The 21511-nt window shown below is 41.8% G+C and overlaps 1 protein-coding gene across 1 annotated transcript; it reads left to right on the forward strand.

Annotated features, from left to right (window-relative positions):
* The first annotated feature begins 16654 nt into the window (after positions 1-16654).
* Positions 16655-20176, forward strand: LOC125525747 (uncharacterized). The gene is made up of 4 exons (XM_048690757.2): positions 16655-16900; positions 17006-18596; positions 18675-19682; positions 19758-20176. Exons 2-4 carry the CDS (start codon positions 18183-18185, stop codon positions 20046-20048), a joined length of 1713 nt encoding a protein of 570 aa, XP_048546714.2. The 5' UTR covers positions 16655-16900; positions 17006-18182; the 3' UTR covers positions 20049-20176.
* Positions 20177-21511: the final 1335 nt, after the last annotated feature.

Below are 21511 nucleotides of genomic sequence, written 5' to 3' on the forward strand. Positions count from 1 at the left end.
CTCCTTTTGGTGTGTACAAGGAAAGCGGTTTGCAACTTACTAAGCCATATTCCTTGCGGAAAACATGTGGTAGTACAGAAAGGGTAAACGGATGGAAACTGGACCGATACGGGTTGACACTGAAGTCAAATAGTCTGGCATAAGACTGGCATGCTACAACACTGCCATCTTACCCATTCTCATGCCACACATGGCCATGCAAACTCACATCCATCCATTTATGGATTTTCGAAACTTCACTTGCCTCAACTTTGCATGAAATATGACATTCATCGAGATGCTCATAAACATGCCATGATACTATTTAATGCAAACATGCCAAACACTCATCATATCAAAAGTTCAAACATGCTTGCCTGGTTCAGAGTAGTCGGAGCCTAGCTCGGTGAAGTTCGCGGTTCCGTCACCTCCTTCGGTATCTACGGTATAAAGAAACATACGCGCTAACGTAAATACCGTGAGGTGCACAAAAATTATTCCAAATATTTTTCAAATAAACCTGATAAAAAACTAGACAAAATTTTAAAGAGGAAAGAAAAAGAATCAATCAAAAATACTTTTCTGTTTAAAAGTTATAAGTGTTTTTGTCCAGGGACTCATCTGTGATGAAACAGAAAGTTTCCAGGGGCTAACTTATAAAAACAGAAAACGCTTCGATTGAGAATACGCCGGCCCAGAGGGGAGACGTACTTTGGCAGAAGGAGCCTTCAGAAAACGGTCTGTTTAAAAGAACAGAGAGGTTGACGGGCGGGTCCCACCCGTCAGGTTTGAAATTTCAAAAGAGGGACACAGAGCTCGTCGGTGCCCGAGAGCTGCGGTGGTCGCCGGCGGCGATCCACGGCGAGGCAAGGGGATCGGAGGGTACCTCCGTGTTCAGTGTGTCCTTCCGCGTCGGTGGGTGGTGGTGGTGGTCGCCGGCGAGCACCACGTCGACGGCGGCCCTTGCTCCGGCGGACGGTGGTTCGGGTGGTGTTGGATCTCCCGGGGAGTGCTGCGGAGGTCGAATTGAAGTGGGGGTTAGAGCACTTGGTGTAAGAGAAGGCTACGGATGAGGTTTGGGCGCCGGGGACGGCCTCACCGGAGTGGGTCGCGCTGGTGGCCGAGGCGGAACGAGGCGGCCGGAGTTGGGGGAGGAGACCTCCTCGAGGTCCTCCTAGTGACCTGGCGGGGTGTCTGTGGGGTGTAGTGAGGGTGCGTGCTCGAGGGCGAGCTCGGGGTCCCCTTTTATAGGCGATCCGAGGCGGTAGCCGTGAACGGGGATCTCCGGCGATGGATTACGGCGGCGCAGTGCTTGGTCGGGGAGTTTAGGAGGTTGGGCATCAACGTGGAGGTCCACTAGTTCTATTCAGACGTTAAACGGGCTTGGATTAGGAGCTTGAGTGGGTTTCGACGGAACGGGGCGGCGCGCGCCCGTCGGCGGCAGAGAGCGCGCCCTGTGCTTGCCGGGCCATGGCGACGGTGCAGCGGGGTTGCGCTGGCATGCATGAGCCACACGGAGAGATGGGGAGTGTTGGGCGGCGCCGAACGGCGTTGCGAGCTGGCGTTGGATTCTGTTGGCCGCCACGGGTGGTGCTGCCACCGCAGAAGCCGCCAACTCCGATGATGCTCGCCGCCACCGACGCCTGGAACCAGCCAAGTGCGCGTGCGGCGTTCTGGACAGGTAGGAGGGGCCGTGCGCAACACGCCGAGGCGCACTGTGGACAGGTGACCGCACTCTGAGGAAAACGACACTGAACTTCTCTGAATTTTCTGAATTTCTCTGAAAGTGCAAAGTAATAGTGCTGGCCAGGTGTTCAACAGAATGATCTTGGCATGTAGATAATTTTCCTTGGGCTGAATTTTGGTGGGGTGGCCTCTCATTGCACCAGGAGGCTGCTTGAATTTTGGTTGAATTTTTGGAGAAGAGGAGATATGAATTTCACCAAATTTGGCAAATCTGGTCCAAACTTGCAGAGGCTGAAATTTGAAAAATTTGAAAAGAGGAAGAGTGGATCTTGATGGTTCTGAGTTGTGGGTGCTAAGGACTATCCAGAGAAGTTGGTTTGAGATCAAAACTCAAAAGCAATAAGGTACTTGCTTTGAAAATCACTCAGACTCAAAATAAATGACAGAATTGTTTTGTGAGATAAAATAATTGAAATAAAATCCAAAGATGGTTCGAACTTGTTGGAACAGAGAATTTAGATTGCTCCAAAGTGGAGGGAGGGATTTTTGAGAGGTTTTACCACATGGGGCATGGTAAAGCCATGGGTGGTTTCAAAATGAGGTAAGTCCCAAAACTCCTAGGATTTCTTTTAAAAGAAAAATAAATAATTTTCAAAAATAAATTTGAGAAGGGGACCATCAGAGAAAAGGTTTGTAATAACCAAACACCAAGGTTGAAGGAGATGCAAAAAGATAAGATAAAATCCTTGCCATGAAAAAGTTTTTTTGAGAGAGAGGTTTAGAAAGAAAATTTTTAAATGACCCTCTTCAAATCCAACAAAGTTTCTGCTGAAAACCAAAAATGAAAATTTTAGGAGTGTCACATGGTTTCTCACAGAAAAATATTGTGAAGAATAATCCCCTTGAGTCGGCTTCGAAGGCGCCGGGTTAAATAATTTTGGTCTTCAAATACTCATCTGATATTCAACCGGCTTGAAGATGTAAAACTTGCCGGTTTATCATTACCAAAAACTGCCGGATTATAAAACAGACGATGCCGGGTCATAATTGTTGTTGACACCGGTTTATGTAATTGATCCTCCTGATTTGCTCAAAACTGATAATTTGAAGATTTTTCTCCCTTATATCCATATTACCTGTAGCCCCCAAGTCTTGAGCAGAACAAAGTGATGGTTTAAGACTTACTCTAATAAATGTTGCAACTTTGAAGAAATCCGGTTTATTCATCTCAGTTATATAAACTGAATATTCCACACATGTAGCCCCCAAGTGCCGGGTTGTCATGCTTGCAGCAACCTGGGACTTGTAATTGCTTTATGCTCATGAAAACTTCAACCAGTGTAGCCCCCAAGGGCCGGGTCATTATGCAATAATGAGCAGGGACTTTGTAGATATAACCATGTAAATTTGAACAGCAATGTGTAGCCCCCAAGGGCCGGCTTAATAAGATAATACTGAGCTGGGACTTTGTAAATAATTGATAATAACATCATATAATATAGTCTCCACCATGGGGCTTGAACCCACGTCCACAAGGTTAAGAGCTTTGTACTCCACCAACTGAATAGTGGACCGTTCAATATAATGGATTAATGCTTGTGTACCTTGAATTTTTGACAGGAGCAATTGGTAGCCCCCAAGGGCCGGCTCATTTAGAATGTGATGAGTCGGGTCTTCAATAAGTTGAGCAAAAAATGACTTTGCATTAGCCCCCAAGTGCCATGGTGCATGCTGGCAGTGACATGGGACTTGTATATTCGATGTAATGTCAATTTGAATAATGTAGCCCCCAAGTGCCGGGTCGTAAGCCTGCAGCGACTCGGGACTATTCCTTCCATTGTAGAATAAATCATATCCATTGATAAAATAATAGCCATTGCGCTGAAGCGACTTTGAAAACCTCAATCATAATATTAGTTACTGATAACCATAATAAAAAAATCCAGCCATGTTGGCTATTAAAGATTTGAATAACCCGGTTTGAAAACCTCAATCATTCAATATCATAATGAAAATCCAGCCAAGTTTGGCTATTTAAAGATTCAAATACCTTATCTGTTGACAAATAAATCTGGATTTTTAAATACCCGACGGCTCTTGGCCGATGGCGATTTAATACGCCTCCATTGTAAGCCGGAATTTTTGTAACCCGGCGGCTTATAGCCTTTGAGAAAATCAAGAATTGATAACCTTTTTGAGACACCAATTTCAATCTTTGAACTTAATCATTTATGTAATTCATAGCTCTGTAAATCCTGCATAGAGTTTAAATAACATATGCCCTGGCGACTTAACGTCAAAAGCCAGGGCGGGTAACCACCCAAATATAGTCTTATCCTGCACACAAGTAGATCACAAGATCCCTATGATCTGTTGAATGATACCGCCGGTTTATATGACCCGGACAGTGAGGGTGAGAACCCAATTCTGTAAAAGCCGTCACATATGATGTTTGTTATGTGCTGACAACTTTATTGACCAAGGTTAAGCCGGTGGAATCAAAGCCACTCCCTAGATGCTTTCAAATATGATCAAAAAAAGTCTCAAGACAAAGTCAAATAACTGCGATTGCAAAAACTGTACAAGAAACAGACAAAATTTTGAGGCTTCTGATTCGAATACGATCAGTAAACCGTTCCAAAGGGGTTAAGCTAAGATTCGAATACGATCATATAGCCCCCAGTGGCTTTGGCGATGCCGATCAAGAGGGTATCAACAGCTATGTTCTCTTTGGTTCGAATACGACCTATGTTTGAACAGGAAGCCCCCAAATGACCTTAAGAGTTGTTTAGCGACGCTGATTCGAGTACGATCCACGTCGATTCCCAAAGGGGTTGAGCTATGATTCGGATACGACCAAGAAGCCCCCAAGTAGGTTCGGCAGTTTGCCAATCAAAAGGGTATCGACAGCTATGTTCTCTTTGGTTCGAATATGACCTATGTTTGAACAGGAAGCCCCCAAGTGACCATATAAGTTTAGGCATTGCACCGATCAAGAGGGTACTGATAGCTATGCCCGATGAGCAGGAAGCCCCCAAGTGACCATAATAAGATAAGCCGTAAGGCAGGATACCTATGTTTTGAACCGTGCATCATGGCAGCAATTTCTTTTTGGTAACCATTAATTTGTCTGAGAACTCGAACTTGCGAGAGATTAATTCTTTTTGAACTGGAAATTCTTAAACCGGATATTGAGAGCCTCAAAGCTTTGTAAGGGACAAATTTACCTTGAGCCGGATGTTGAACCGGTTTTGAGAGCTTCAAAGCTTTGCGGGAGAGAGATGTCTCTTGAGCTATATTTTAAACCGGAATCTTCATTTTTGAGCCGGAAATTTTATGACGGCCTTTAAATATTCGCCAATAAAGCAGTAGCCTCCAGAGCCGGGTTATCTTCCCTTCAATGACCCGGAGTTCTTGAATTCATTGAAACCGGCTAATTCTGCCAAGTCATACCATTGTAGCCCCCGAGTCTCAAGACGACTCGAGGTGTTGGCTTGAGATTCTCCATATTTGACCATAGCAGAAGGTGTGTATCATTGGCGTTGATAGCGCGATGTGAATCCACAGAAGGTTGAGGTGACTTCGGCGGGTTTATAAATGATCCCGTATGAGCCGTGTCAGCAACTCGGCCAATGATTCCATCCAACTGGCTGTTTGAAGTTTAACCAAACTGTAGTAGCGGCGACTTGTGCGCCTGCCCATTGAGCCATCCAGTGCAGACGGCGGCTAATAACACATGATAATTTGCCTCCAATTTGTTGGAAGAAAACCGGGCTTCCCAAGCAGTGACTTGCTCATACTCAATAAACAGCTCATGCAGACAGGTGCGGCCCGGTGTGTTAATGTAGACCAGGCCGCGAGAGACGGACGGTAAAGACGACCGCAACATCAGAGGCGGCACAGGCAGATGAGCCGGTCGTGGCGTTGTAAGCCGGTGCGGACGGGCGAGTTAACCACGTCGTTTTGATATAGTGAACAATTTGTCCTGCATCAACAACATTGCAGACCAAGACAAAGATAAACTGCTCTTTGACAAAAATAATATGTGCCAATGAAAGATATTTTAGATGGATATCACCTGATGTGCCAGGCCGGAAATAATCCGCCATGAAATTGATGATCGCTAGGTGAAATTGAAGTCGCTCACGGGTGAACCGGCCGCGGTGTGGTAAACCGGTGCGGATGGGTGAGTCAGCCGCGACGTTTGTAAGCCGGCGTGGACAGCGAGTCGGCCGCGGCGTTATAAACCGGCGCGGGCGGGAGAATCGGCCGCGGGGGCGGACAATAAATCAATCGCGTGTGTTGATGTAGCGGGGGTGGCAACCTGCGCAGGATGAGCGCTAGTGCAAAAATAATATTTGCTCACGCCCCCTTTTGCAACACCTTTTTTAAGGAATAATGGTCCTGCGAAAAAATATCATAGACCAAGTAATTGTTCTTTGATAAAAACAATATATGCTAAGAAAAATAATCTTTAGATGAATATCACCTAATTTGTTCGGATGACGGATGATCCCTTCCATCGCGATAGAGATGGCTCATGCAGACCAACGACTCAAAATAGTCCCGGTGACTCAGGCAGACCGGCGACTCCCGGCGGCTCAACACGTTAGAGGCGGTTTGCGGCCCGACGGCTCTCACACCCCCAAATGAGTAGCTCCACACACTTTATGGCTGATTTTTTTTTTAGCTTCGCCTGCCACCAAGTGATTCTGTTGGGTTGCTTTTGAGCGGATGTAGCAATGGATTTTCAATAATACCAACTTGCACTAGATGGTCACGTGAGCAAAGAGTACTTAATCAGTACTTGTCCGTGAACTCTTTCATGTGAACAGTGGCAGGAGTGTTTGATGTAACTTGTTTCTGTCCCATTGTTCCTTGTCTCCACTTGCATGTGTAGCAGACTGAATAACAATGACATAGTGATACTGCAGTCCACATCCTTAGGCTTGATCCTGGCGCCGATCAGGCACAGTTTTAACAGCAGCAGAGTTTGAAGCGCGGAGCAGGGTTGCTCGACTGCGGCTCGCAGCACTCGCAGGCAACTCAAGATTGAAGCGAGACGCGGCAGGCGACTTGTAGCTGAAGATGAGGCGAGGCGCAGGCGCGAAAGGAGCTGATGGCCATGCGGGACGGAGACAACTTGGCAGGGCTCGGAGCCCACTGGTGTGCGGGCGCAGAAATCATCAGCGGTAGCTGGCGGAGGCGAGGCAGGCCGGGCTGCGTACGGCGGATGTGGGAGTATATGCTGGCTTCAAAGTTAACCATGTTCCAGATCACAAAACAATGCAGATGTCGGCTCTTCCTCGTCCGACGAAATCGCGAGCTTCTCAAACCCTAGGAGAGATCCCACCAAGAACTCATCACCACCGTGCGCAGGCCTCACGGTGGGCCCCAACTGTCGTGGAATTGTCACGGCAGATGTCCTAGTGTAAGGACTTAGTCGCGAGGCCAACGCATCTATGTGGTAGCTTGAAGGGGTTGAGCGGAATCGAGAGACGCAACACACAAGACGAGGATTTAGACAGCTTCGGGCCCCGGGAAACATCATCCGGTAATAACCCTACATGCTGTTTGTGGCTAGGTCTCATTATGATCATGAGGGAGTCGCCGTAAGCCGGCTCTCCTCTTTGTGTCTAGCCCTAGATATTGTTTCTTGTTGCTTGTCCCTCTTTGGGGAGCCCTGCCACTCCTTATATAAGTTTGAAGGGGCGGCTTACATGTAGAGTCCTAGTAGGATTAGAACTAACTTATTCTCTATTACAAGTTGGATACAAGTACGGGTCTTGCTTCCTCGTAAAGGAAATATTCCTCACGCCTTCTGTCTTAAGCCGGCCCACCATAATATGAGCCGGCCTACTGGGCCTTGGGCCTAGTCTTCTATGTGACCCGCCGTCGGGGTCATCCTTGAGTCGTCTGACCAGTGAGCCGCCAGACCCGTGAGTCGCCAGTCCTCTGGCGGGTCATCGGTGAGGCGCCAAGTCCGGACGGGTCATACTTCCGGCCGGGTCATACCGCGGGGTATATCCCCGACAATGAGGCTATAATAATATCATACTTATAGTATCCAATTCTTTTATGGATACCAATACCTTTGAGCTTAATTCCGGTCCACTTTATAGACATTATTGTGAATAACACAATAAAGTGAACTCAAAAGCTTCGTAAATTCATCATATCTTAAGTCTAAAATATTGAGTATTCGTATGATCAATATGATCTCATAAGATTTAAAGAATCCATGCAAGCTACTTCATTAATGCTAGAAATAACTTCATAATGAAAGAACTAGGGAATTACTCCGCAGATCCTTACTGGCATACTCCCCCAGATTCTTTACTGGGTTTTGCTTCCTTAGATGTTAATAGATAAGAAATCCATTGGATTCTTATCAATACCTTAGTAATTAAAAAAATCTTCTTTAATGGGGACCTCATTAGATTTTCATAATGCATGATCTCATGAAACAATGATATATATACATAAACTTAAATCATTACTTATGAGAAACATTAAATCAGCCGAAAACATGATGGCTGAATTGAAAAAATTAGCAATAGGGATAAAATGCAAGATCAAAATTTTTGATAGTGATCATACAAAACTTAACTCCTCATGTAAACATTAATCTTTAGCGAATGACACATGTATCCAATCAAGTTTGTTAGAACGAATTCATATGTGTCACAACTTTATTCCAAAATAAGATTAAGTCTCCAATTAAAATTTCCGTTCAGATGATTTATGGCTATAACTAAAACTTGATGAATTTATATGTATATATAGCCACAAATCATATAAGTAATCAAAGGCACTTAATTGCGGAAGCATACAATTTAATTGTAAGCATAAGTTTAAAATAACTTAATAATCAATTAAATACTTTATATACTTTATTCAATTCCCCAAAAGTACCATAATATTTGTAGCCTATTTTAAATTGTCCGAAAGGCTTATACATTAGTATTCTTTCTTAGATCATAAAATTAATTTTGTTGGTCTAATCCACATCAACTTTGGCCAGAAGTGTATCAGAACAACAAAAAATTGTGATTAAATATTAATCGTCTTTGGCCAGAATAACAAATACCCGTCACACTTTATGGCCTCTCATTATTCAAACTTCTTTTACTGATCCAACTCACATCAGTTTGGCCAGAAGTGAGTAAGAGCAGTAAGAAGTTTGCGGTCAGATATTTGTCAACCAGCTTTGGCCAGGATGACAAACATCAACCACACTTATTTAAAATTGTGTCTCTTTATTCTTCTTTTATTGAACCAGTCCACATCAACTTTGGTAAGAAGTGGACAAGAACAATAAAATTTTGTAGTCATGTATCCACCAATCAGCATTGGCCAGAATGGTAAATACATACCACACTTCATTAGTTAGAGACATTTAATACAATAGCCTCATTAAATATACATGGCTTAAGGACAAACTTCTTTAGTGGGCAATTGGTTATGACAATCCCTGGTTTTGTTAGAATATACCATGAAAAGTCAACATTAGGTTTTTTTATGCTCACAAATTTAGTCATAATTTAGATCAAAAGGAAACTTAATTTCTTAAATAAATCAATCATTGATTGAATTTTGGGGAACATCATTAACAAAAAGGGCCTCATACAAAATAACACATTATATATTTTGAGCAACAATCTTTAGTTACTTTAGGGCTATAATCATAATTAACATAACTAGTCATCAACCCGTGCTCCTGCACGGGCTAGCAATTTAAGTTACACACAATATCATATAGATGTGATTATTTTTCATTTATGCATCAATGAAGATTTATATATATATATATAGAAGAGAAATGGCATAAGTTTTTTGTAGAACCGCCCCCCCCCCTTGTATTCAAAATCAAGTAGCATGGGTGCATCAACGTAGGAAACTCACAGAAACTAATGAAATTCTATATCAGTATATGTTGGACTCATGTGCAAATAATTTCCATGGCACTCCTTGGAAAGTACAAACCTATGTTATACTAAGCAGATTACAGTTTGAAAAAAAAATCTGAAGTTAAAAAGGTAAACAGGTTTGACCTATGGAAAGTGTAGGTCGAATGCAAAATTTCTTACTTCACTTCATAGAAAGATTCAAAAAATTATATAAAACCGTAGTTAATTCAATATAAAGATAGGATGCATTAAGAGAATATAAGTGCAACTGTATCATCACACTTTAGTAATTCAGATCCTATACATCCCTGTTCATTGTGGTGAGCTAACCTTGACAAAGGGAGCATCCATACAACGCATTATGCAGGAATAACCTATAAGAATAGGGTGTGGCTAGGTCTTAGTCGACTGAGACTTAATGAAGTCTCAGCCAAGTGACATATATATAAGAAAGAAAAAGAAAAAAATGAAAAGAAAAAACTTGTACAAATCTCAATGCATGATCAATGGAATATAGCATGGAGTGAGACATAACGAAGTCTCAGTCGGCTGAGACTTAGCAAAACTGATGAGAATAGCCTAAACCCTAAGGATAATTTTAGATTTAATTTCTTGCTGAATCCATCAACTAATCAAATCCTGCTATCAATAATAAAATAATAATTCTTCTATTGCAAAAAATGACTAACAATTCATAAGCTGGTTATTTTTCTTCTCTGTTCTCAGATTTTAAGATATATCTGTTTCAGAACATTGGTTATTGCAATCTTAGAATGAATATAAACTGCTCCTCATCGTCCATAATCAGTGAAACTTTTGGGCAAATCACACAAAACTAAATGTCAATATAACCTTCTCAAATGGATGTTGCTTATGTGTCATGAATCTTTGGTATTTGTACCGATTAAATAGTAGATAAATAACAAATCCGAAAGATCATGGTAAATAAAGTAATTTAGAGGAAGTCATATACCGTCAAGAAGGTGATTAGCATTGCATCCGAGGCTTCCAACTATAGGCGTCTTCCTTTTTTTCTCAAACATAGACTACAACCACAAGATGAAATGGTAGATGGAAGCAATGATTAAATGTAGAACATGAGGAAAAATTTAAGCTTGCATGGCATATTTGTGTCTGAACTAAGAACAATTTCTTGAAGAAATATACTTGTTGTTTGGTGTGCACTAACAATAGTTGATGGTTTCATCATGGAGACAATAGCTAATGGTTTCATTGGAGGATAACCGGCTTTGGATTAAAAAATATGATTCAAATTTTAAAATCATGGACGTCTTAACTTTACAGGGAAAAAATCACAGGAAGAGAACTGGAAATTAAGTGGTTGTTTTGGGAGATGTATATGCATGACTCATATAATCGAGATAACAATTCAAACAATCCTGCAAAAAAATATAACAATTCAAATAAAATTAATCACATGCATGCTTCATGTAATAGATATACTACATGAACACTAACTCAAGCAAACATACAATGTCCAAAAGGTATAAAAAAATGAGCAACTTCGATAAGAGATAAACCAATCATTGGGTCCGATCTAGGAGTTAACTATCATCTGGAGTATATAAATATCAATGGAATCAGTATGAGAAAATAATCGCCACTTTACGCGTTAAGAAAATGCATACACGTGCAATCTGTGCATTAAAAAGCATCAACATTGCCCATGCCTCAACTTCTAATGACTCATTGATGTTTCACGTGCAGGGTAATGAGATGATAGTATAAAACCATCATCTTTCATCTATCCACGACATCCTAGTGTGCTACGGTACTCCCTCCGTTCCTAAATATGTCTATTTAGAGATTCTAATATAGATTGCATACGAAGCAAAATGGGTGACTACACCCTAAAATACGTCTATATTCATTCGTATGTTGTCCATATTCAAATCTCTAAAAACCTTATATTTAGGAACAGAAAAAAAAAAACAGAAGTAACCTTGTGAACTGTTCTAGGAAAGAAGAAATATTTTCTTTCTGACATGCAAGCTACCTGTGTGCTGGCTACTGCTGCTAGATATAAAGGGAGGGTGACATGGAAGGCCGGCTTCAATATTTTTGTTCAGATGGTAGGGATCAACCTCATTAATCGAAGATTTGGTGATGAATTTAATAGCTTGTAGAATACAATAGGGGTTCAATCCAATAATTATTTGTCTACGCCTGCAAAAGGAAAGACGTGATGCAGCCCGGACGGGATTAGAAGCTCATATGGCCTGTACGGCCTCACGTCTGTTGTGCAGCCATGGGAAACAATCGATCAGGGTATTGCGTGTACGTACGTCAGCGTGCATCCTCTTGCCAGAATAGAACTAGCGGGGTGACCCGCGCAAATTGCGCGGCTAGATTTTCTAAATATATTATCCATGTCTTCTTTTCTTTTCTTTTCTTTTTTGAGATTCACATGTCTTCTTTATTTGAATGTATGCATCTCCCTAACCACAATAACTCAAAGTATTTAAGGATATACACCCTTGACAAATAAAATGCATATTTTTTTACTTTAGACATTATGTATTTTTTGTTTGATAGGTAAATTATAATGTAATGTTACCCATAATGTACTTTGCCGACACTTCTGTTGCATTGTCTTTAAGTAATTAGACACCAAAGAAGGAACGATTTAATATGATGATTCTTTAAAAAAAATCACGAAGCATGAAATTTAAACATTGAGAACTCATATAAGCAAGTGTTATCTTTCTGATTTCTTGAATCACATGCATCTGAAGGCTTTCACGTTCATGCTCATCTTAATATAAGTTCTTAGATTGATGCTTATGTAACGCCGTGTAATTATTGGTGTGCTCTCCTGAAAAGATGCAAAAATAGTATCCCTGAAAAGATGCCAAAATAGTATCTCTTCAGCTGTATCATTGTCACTTATCTTTGCCTTACCGCGATCATGTTGTTTGTGTTAACTTATATTTTTAACAACACAAAAATAACTTAGAAGAGGAGACAAAATTGTAATGATGTTATACCGATTTGAAAGTCGTAGCAATGAACGGACTTCTAATTATATATCTTTATTTGTTTGAGAGCAACACATGGTAGCAGCAGCGGAGATAGTATACTGTGTTAGGTGAACATTTGGCGAATGAGCGGTTGAATTGCTGCTGGCGTGTGTAATTCGGGGGCACGTTCGCTTGGCCTTGGGACGAAATCTATCGGAGTCAGTAAATAATTTTGTTCAAAAAGGAGAGTACATAGCAAAGTCAGCCATGGGTCAAACCATTAGATATAAAATAAACATCTACAATTAAGTAGACTTGTGCCACAGCAGCTCTTTAAAAAGGGATAAACGTACATCCGGTCGAAGACGGCCTAGAAACCAATTTTTATCCTGTTTGTCCTGACCAACCAATGAAAGATCAACACACAAACAAGCAGACACTATAACAAGGTAACGACACAAGACAAGAGTTTTCACCCTGGACATGAAGTGGTTGTTTCAGTCAACATCTTGAAGATAAATCGTTTGATAGTCGCATCTGCTTGAAGATCAAGAGCAGTTTGGGATGTGGGATGGAAAACTCTGTGCAGGGACAAACATGCTTGTGGGTAATGTTCACATTCAGACATGTATTTTCTTTGGCCGCAGGTCCTTCCCTGTTGTGTAGGTACCTAATAAACTTTAAAAACCTTTGATAAAGTTTACTAACTACTATGTCAAGCGATATGCACAAAGTCAAATTTGTTTATAAAAAGTAGAAAATTTGGATCTATTGTAAATTGTGTATGTTTACGATACACTCTGGATTATGGATGTTTGGTGTTGCTCAGAGTTAGATATGTATTTTTTTTTGCACCAACAAACAAAAAGATATTTATTTTGTTTCTTATTACTCAAACTGTGAATTAAATTTTAATTTGAAAAGTTAATGATGCATGCATCTATTTCTCCCGTTGCAGCGCACGGGCAATTTTTTCCTAGTAAGAATAAAGAATGGGTATACATGTAGATCCATGAGTGGACAAACGGCAGAGAGACTGACACAGCTTCAACCAGCCGAGGTGAAGGAAGCGCAGATGCAAACAACATCACAAGGACCTTGTAAATCAGCAGCCACCATGAAGCGGCCAAAAAGGAACAAAGAAGAGCAAAGGGGGGCGTCAACCTGAAGAAGTAATAGAAGAACATGGCGAGAGAATGATCCATTGGAATTGTATGCACTTGATGTCGCCGATGCCGGTCAAGGAGCTCTTGTGTGAGGCTGGTAAGGGTTGGCTGGTTTACATCATTGAGGGCGGACACAAGGAGCATCATAATTTTGTTAGTTTGGCGTATATGGCGATTACGGAATGATGCTATGCATGGTATGGAAATACCTCCTCTGGAAATTTCCGTAGAGTTTCTGTGCAGCTATTGGCAGTCGCTTGATTCAGTTAACAGATATTCGTTGGAGGACATACTGAAGGGTAAAATGTCGCTGGTGTTGGAGCCGAAAGGCCAAAACCGACGAACTCAACAAGTTGCTTGTCCTGGATCCCACCTCCAAGGGACCGGGCTGCACTGTCAGTAGATGGGGAGTTCTCGGAGAGTGACGGTATGGCGGCGGCTGATATGATACTACGACACCATGATGAGACGATCATCCTTGCTGCTTATAGATTCCTGTTCCATTATAATGACGCACTGGAAGCAAAGATACATGTGTTGATGCATGGCATGTCTTTGGCCATGCAACACACTGAGCTTTCAGTTGTCGTGCAGTCAGATTCATCGATTGCCCTATCGATCTTCAGACATGATTCACTTGTTTGCCCTTCGTATGGCAATCTAGCTTTGGAGATCAAGTCCCTGCGAGAAAATCGGGTGTTTATTCCATAAAAGCCTCATCATACTCGGAATAGAGTAGCAAATTGTTTGGCGAGATACAACTGTAGAACAGCTGTGTTGTTACATAGACGACCTCCATGTGCTGAGTATTTCTTGCCTCTTGAGTGTAGCTCTCTAATTCTGAAATAAAACAATTTTATCCTCGAAAAAAAGGAATTAAGTAGCATCAGTGCTTAACGTTGTACTTTCAGTAATTAAGTAGCGATGATACCGCCAATCTATCTCCGTGCCTTACTCTGCCTCTTCACATGTGCATGCGGTGCACACGTGAAGTGGCCACCAGAAGGCTGTCTCTTGCTCCTGATGCAGTGCGTATTGTGAAGTTGCTTCTCAATGCTTTCAGTCCAAATCGAACTACGTGTATATTCTACCTACACACTACAACACGGTCGCTAATTGAAGGCGCTTTGGTAAGGGCATTTTCTCTAACCGCCTCAAATTCGTGTTTAAGGAGGCATTTTCAAGAGTTCACCTTAAAAAAAATTCTAACTAAAGGCATTTTTGGAAAACGCCTCGGAATATATGAGCTTTGGAGGCACTTTTGGAGAACACCTCGGACTGTATAGAGCTTTGAAAGCATTTTTGAGGAGTGCCTCAAATTGATAGAGATTTTGATGCTATTTTCAAAAGCACCTCCTAATTGATTGATGTGTTTCTCAAAATTGAGCTACAACTCTGCCTTGAAGGGTAGATTGGTTGCCCGTGGGTAGTCCTGGCCATGGGCCGGGCCAGGCCGGGCTTGGGTTGGGCCTTAAAATGCCCATGGCAGAAAACTGAGGCCCAGGCCCTCCCAGGCCCTACCAACGGGCCTAATTTTCAAGCCCAAGCCCGGCCCATCTGGTAAAAAAGCCCTGAAAAGCCCTTAGGGTTTAGGGCCGTGGGCCGGGCCTCTTCCTTAAAATGCCAAAATGTCAAGCCCAAGCCCGTCCAGGCCCTGCTGGTGGGCTCAAAACTCAGGCCCAAGCCCGGCCCACGAGCAAGCCCATCGGGCCTAGGCCCTGGATTTTAGGGCCGGGCCTGGGTGGGCCGACGGGGCCAGGCCGGAGATGGCCAGGACTATATATAACCAAGGTAATTCTTGGCAAAATTCTTCTTAAGTTCCAAACAACATGTCTTGTTAAAAGACTTATTGAAAAATATTTAATTTGAATGGGAGTTTGAGAAAATAAATGATGAAAAGATGATATATGGTTATCAAACTTAAGATTTTAGAGATGGAAATTACATAAAGGTTTTTCCTTTTGCATAATAAGGAATCAGTCATGATGATTAACTAATTTTGAGACAATGAGTACCTGACAGTGGTACAAAGCTCAATAAGAAATATATGTTTAATAGGGCATTTATGATTAGTCAATATTATGTTGACAATAAGCAATAAGGATATTGCATAAGAACTGAGGTTTTTCCTTGGGCTACTAAATTAATCTTAGTGATGTTCTTTGCATTTTAAAGATTCACTAATTTTGGTCCATAGAAGGGAGTATTAAAGTTCATTCTGAAGATTTATGTTCACTCCCTTAAAGGGCAATAAGTTTTTATCATGTTGTCACTAATGCTTATGTTATTATTTGCCTTTTTAAGTTTATGAGACCGGAATAACCGACAGACATAAGTCTAAGACTGGACCCCTAGAAAATTATTAAGAAAAGCTTTGCCTTGTTGGCATAAGCACTAAAGGAATGATGTGTGATAAATCACACTAAGGGATTGCATGCTCGCATTTAAGTATAACGGTAACCACCAAGTTTTGGACCGCAAAGATATTTGGCAAGGTGTGAATTTACAAAAGTTTTATCCACAAAAGTTTCAACCTTGCGGGGAGCCATATTTTTGAATGGCTCTAACCAATCTCCTTAAAGCATCGTTAAAGATGCAAACTAAAGTCATGACATGCTTTGATCCCTAAATGTTTGAGATATGGATTCATGTCCCTGATCCATATGAATTTAAAGAATAATGAGGAGTTTTTGTCAGATTATTTAGAGAAAATTCCATTTTTCATCCCTCAATTCTTCGATCTGGCCACTTTTAGTCCCTCAACTCTAAAACCGAACAGGTTGCACCACAAACTCTCCAAACCAGTCATATTTCGTCCCTCCGCAGACCCGACGCGGTTTCGCTGCTGACTCAGCCCGGGTTTGACAAGTCTTTGGCAACGTAGCCCAACTCTCTCTCTGTCCAGTCAGCTAAAGGACCCGACCGAGCCGGTTTGATGGGCCATTCGATCCCCTTCTTTGGCCCGTGCCCGAACCCTAGCTAGCTCTGGCGGCGGCTGTGGCGACGCAGGCGGCGGCGGCGGCAGCGGTCGTCAGACGGCGGACGGCGGCGGCGGCGGCGGTCGGCGGCAGCGGCGGTCGGCGGCGGCGGCGCACCAAAGATCTGCTATCTTCTGCTGCTGCGGAGCTCCGGCTAGAGTAGAGTGGCGGCTGGAGACGAGAAGTAGCTCAAAATCGAGGTCAGTAAGTGGATTACTAGTTTGATTTTTGATCTGTGGTCGGTTAGTTGTAGTAGATGGCCAGTTTGTGGATTACTACGTTGATTTTTGATCTGCTTAATGTAGGAACGTGGGATGGATCCTCTGGACTTTCTTCCTATACGATTTCATTTTGGTGGGCACTTTGTGAACGATGGGCAGTATGTACACTATGCTGATGGCGCTGTTGGAATGTCACATTTGGAGCGAGACAAAGTGTCACTGCCAGAGATAGTTGGTTTCTTGAAGGAAGATCATTGGGAGGATTTGAAGGATGATGAAGTGCAGTTCCACTGGCTATATCCTTGGAAAGAACTGCATGATGGGCTTGGTTTGTTGCATGATGATGCGTCCTGTTTGAGCATGGTTTCTGCAATTGAAGAGGGAGGAGTAGCTGAAGTATATGTAGAGAACATTGCCGAATATCATATATTGGCACGCGCTCTCCCATCAGATGTAGAAGAGGTGGAAAATGAGCAGGGACAAATTGTCCCGATGGAGAAAGTAACAACAGAAGTGGTACAGGCATCCGCGCCGGCAGTCGAAGATGATACAGATGAAGAAGACAGTGACTATGTTCTTGGAGATGAGTGTCCTTCGGAAGAAGATGAAGAAGGAATTGAGATAAACAAGAAATATGTAGAGTACAAGAAGAAGAGGAAGCAAGGGCAGTTACAAGTGCTGGATGATGTATACCTTCTACAGCCTAGAGTTGGCTTGACAAAAACTGTTGGAGAAGATAATAGGGAAGAGAAAGATGGCAATGATACACCCTATGAGGATTCAACTGAGTTTGATGACTCTTTCGATGAAGATGGTGATACAAGAAACAAACAAGATGATTTCCCAAGGTTCAGGGACAGTGAGGAGGTGCCCAAGTTTGTGTTAGGCATGAAATTTGGTTCAAAAGAAGAGTTTAGGCAGGCAGTTATTAAATATGGACTTAAGAAAAAAAAGTTCATAAAATTCAGAAAGAATGATTCTCATAGGTGTAGGGCAACTTGTGACTGGAAGACATGCAATTGGTATTGTTTGGCTAGTCTAACTAGTAAATCTACTAGTGGGCAGACTACTAGTATAAATGATGTTCATCAATGCCCCTCTAGAAAAGACAACAAGCTTGTTACTGCTGCTAGGATTGCAGCTAAGTATGAAGGTGTTATCAGTGCTAATCCAATGTGGAATATTGCAAACTTGAAAGCACACATCAGGGAAGACATGTTTGCAGAAGTTAGTACTTCTCAGGTGAAGAGAGCTAAAGGGAATGGTGATAAAGAAAATGTTTGATGCAACTAAGGAACAATACACTAGGATATTTGACTATCAAGAAGAGTTGCTTAGGAGCAATCCTGGTAGCACTGTTGTGGTTAAGCTTGATCCAGCTTGTGCAATTCCAACCTTTCAAAGAATTTATGTGTGTTTGAATGCTTTAAAGCAAGGTTTCATGTCAGGCTATAGAAAAGTCATTGGTTTGGATGGGTGCTTCTTCAAAGGAGCAACAAATGGAGAGTTGTTATGTGCTTTGGGAAGAGATGCAAATAGCCAAATGTATCCAATTGCTTGGGCCGTGGTTGAGAAAGAAAACAATGGTTCTTGGGACTGGTTTTGCTCATTACTCTTCAAAGATGTCAATGTATATGATGGTGAAGGCTGGGTAATAATTTCAGACCAACAAAAAGTAAGTTATATGTTTTCTTTCATTTACACAGGAATATATGATGTATGTGATGCCATGTCTAACACAATTTGTGTACAGGGTATCATCACAGCTATACAGAATTGGGCCCCTCATGCAGAACATAGAAATTGTGCAAGACATGTGTATGCCAATTGGAGAAAAGAATTCAGAGTGAAAGAGTGGCAGAAACTTTTCTGGAATTGTGCAAAGGCTTCTTCTGTGAGCCTTTTCAACTTGGCAAGGGCAAAGTTAGCAAGAGAGACCGTCGAAGGTGCAAGGGCAGTAACCAGGTTAGATCCCAAGCACTGGTCAAGGGCATGGTTCAGGTTAGGATCTAATTGTGACTCTGTTGATAACAATATTTGTGAAAGTTTCAACAAATGGATCGTAGATGCAAGATTTTTGCCTATTATTTCAATGCTTGAGGCAATTAGACGAAAGGTTATGGTTAGGATTCAAGAAATGATTGAAAAATGTGAGAAATGGACATTAGAAATTGTGTGTCCTACTATAAATAAGAAGATGAACAAGTACATAGATTGGTCTGGGACTTGTCATCCTATCAGCAATGGAAATAATGTGTTTGAGGTCACCCAAAGGAAACATTACAGATTTGGTGTTGATCTAAATAGAAATAACTGCACTTGTGGTTATTGGCAAGTATCTGGTATGCCTTGTGCACATGCAATTGCAACAATACACACCATTACTAGTGACTTGACAAGTTACATTGCTAGTTGTTTTTATGTTGAGGCATTCAAAAGAACATATGCACATTGTCTGCAATCTGTTAATGGCGTGGATTGTTGGCCAATATCACCACGGACTAGACCTGCGGCTCCTGGTTATGTCAAGATGCCTGGTAGGCCAAAGACTGAGAGAAGAAAGGAGGAAACTGAGAAAAAAGTGTCGAAGACCAGATTGCCAAAGACTGGGACACTCATTAGGTGTGGTAAATGCAAAGGAGTTGGTCACAACAGAACAACATGTCATAGACAGCCAGGTGGGCAACAGAGTGGACAACAAAGTAGACAACAAACTGAACAACAGAGTGGACAACAAAGTAGAGAACAGAGTTCACACAGGGTGAGTAACCAGTTTATGTTGCATTTGTTTATTATTGTGTATTGCATGTGCTCATTACTATGTATTACATTGCAGGAAAATGTTGTGCCTTCTCAACAAAGCACCAATGATGCAGCCACATCTAGAGGGACAAAGAGACCAGTACCCATGTCCAAGCCTCCTAGGCCTGCTGTCCAAGGGAAAGGGAAGAATATTCAGAAGAACAAGTCCTCCTCGAAGGCTGCAATGAAAGGTGTCACTGTCAATGTGAGTTCTAGCTCAGTTGTCACTGTTAATGTGAAATCAGGAAATGCTAATTCACAGTTCAAGGCACCTGGAAGGGACACAAAAAGGCAAAGGAAGTTACCTACAAGACTGCTGGACTGAGTGTTGTGCTACTAAGGCCTATTTATAGTTTGTTTGTGTGGAACTATGTATGTTGTTATGTCTATGGTGAGACCTATCTAATTTGTTTGTGTGGAACTATGTGTGCTCTAATGTGTGTGCTATGAACCTATCAGAATTTATATATGATGTCAGAAACTGTGTGTTGTTACTCTCATATTTCTCAAAAAACAAACGAAACTATGGCAAATTTTCCCTGGTTTGTTGGTGCAAGCTGGACAGAGAGAGTCGCGCCACGTTGGCAAAGACTTGTCAAACCCGGGCTGAGTCAGCAGCGAAACCGCGTCGTCTCTGCGGAGGGGCGAAATATGACTGGTTTGGAGAGTTTGTGGTGCAACCTGTTCGGTTTTAGAGTTGAGGGACCAAAAGTGGCCAGATCAAAGAATTGAGGGACGAAAAATGGACTTTTCTCGATTATTTATCTCGGGACTCGTTATGTAAGAGTGCAGATTATTCGAGTAACATGTCAAAAGATATCTGTCAGACCTAGGGTATTGTGAAAGATTAATTCCAGAATCAAACATGTTCAACGCCTTGATGAATTAAGTTTTAAGGCTCAACAGACAAGTATTAAATATAAGGCATAAGTGTTAAGCATTATATAAGATTAATTTCTTGATGCTTAAGTGTTCTGCTAAAGACATTAAAGCTAAGAATCATATTTTTCAAAGAGCCTTGCCTTCTAATGTTGTTGGCATAAAGAATAAATGGTGGGCTACTATTAAGGATCAAATTATGATTTTGGAAACAAAACATATTTCTCTTTTTTTTAAAGCGCGCACATGAGGATATGCACAAGAATATATGAAGAGAAACTGCACTCCTGGGACCACTGCAACACCATCTCCCCACAAACCTAAAGGGGTTTGTTCCTTCGATGGAATGATGTACTGTTGTTAGTTAGATCAATGCTACTTAATTGACCATTGTATTTTATTGGCTCTGTATAAGTTCCAGCAAAGGGATGAGCTCATAAGTTTTTCAAGTAAGAGTTAAGTTCATGGAGCTCCTAAGTTAAAGAAATTCCATTTCGAGATGACGTGGTATATTGTAGTAACTGGGTTATACGGTACTAATGGACCGTTGCAATCCTTTTATCTCGTATGCCATTTTATTAAGAAGTGGGCTTATAAGTTTAGCCTTGCGATCAGGCGGAGAATGTTGGATGTTTTTTATCTAGGCTAAACCTAGGTCAATTAAGATCAATTATTAAGGCTGCTACAGTGCAGCTGTAACATCCACAATGCGGCTATATCTCCCACGTGTCGGGGCACGACTTAGAAGCATAGCCGCATGGTAGGCATGTCGCAAGAGGGGTAATCTTTACACATCTCATGTACTGAATAAGAAAGGGATAAAGAGTCGGCTTACAATCGCCACTTCACACAACACATAAAATATATCATACATCATCCAGAATACAAACAAGGTCCGACTACGGAACC

The sequence above is a fragment of the Triticum urartu genome, chromosome 7A, assembly GCF_056163025.1.
Source record: "Triticum urartu cultivar PI428250 chromosome 7A, HENAU_Tu73, whole genome shotgun sequence".
Taxonomy (NCBI): domain Eukaryota; kingdom Viridiplantae; phylum Streptophyta; class Magnoliopsida; order Poales; family Poaceae; genus Triticum; species Triticum urartu.

Coding starts and splice junctions, on each gene's coding strand:
- LOC125525747 (XM_048690757.2), top strand. CDS start 18,183: ATGGTGATAAAGAAAATGTTTGATGCAACTAAGGAACAATACACTAGG. Junction 18,597..18,674: donor TAATTTCAGACCAACAAAAA/GTAAGTTATATG, acceptor ATTTGTGTACAG/GGTATCATCACAGCTATACA. Junction 19,683..19,757: donor GAGAACAGAGTTCACACAGG/GTGAGTAACCAG, acceptor ATTACATTGCAG/GAAAATGTTGTGCCTTCTCA.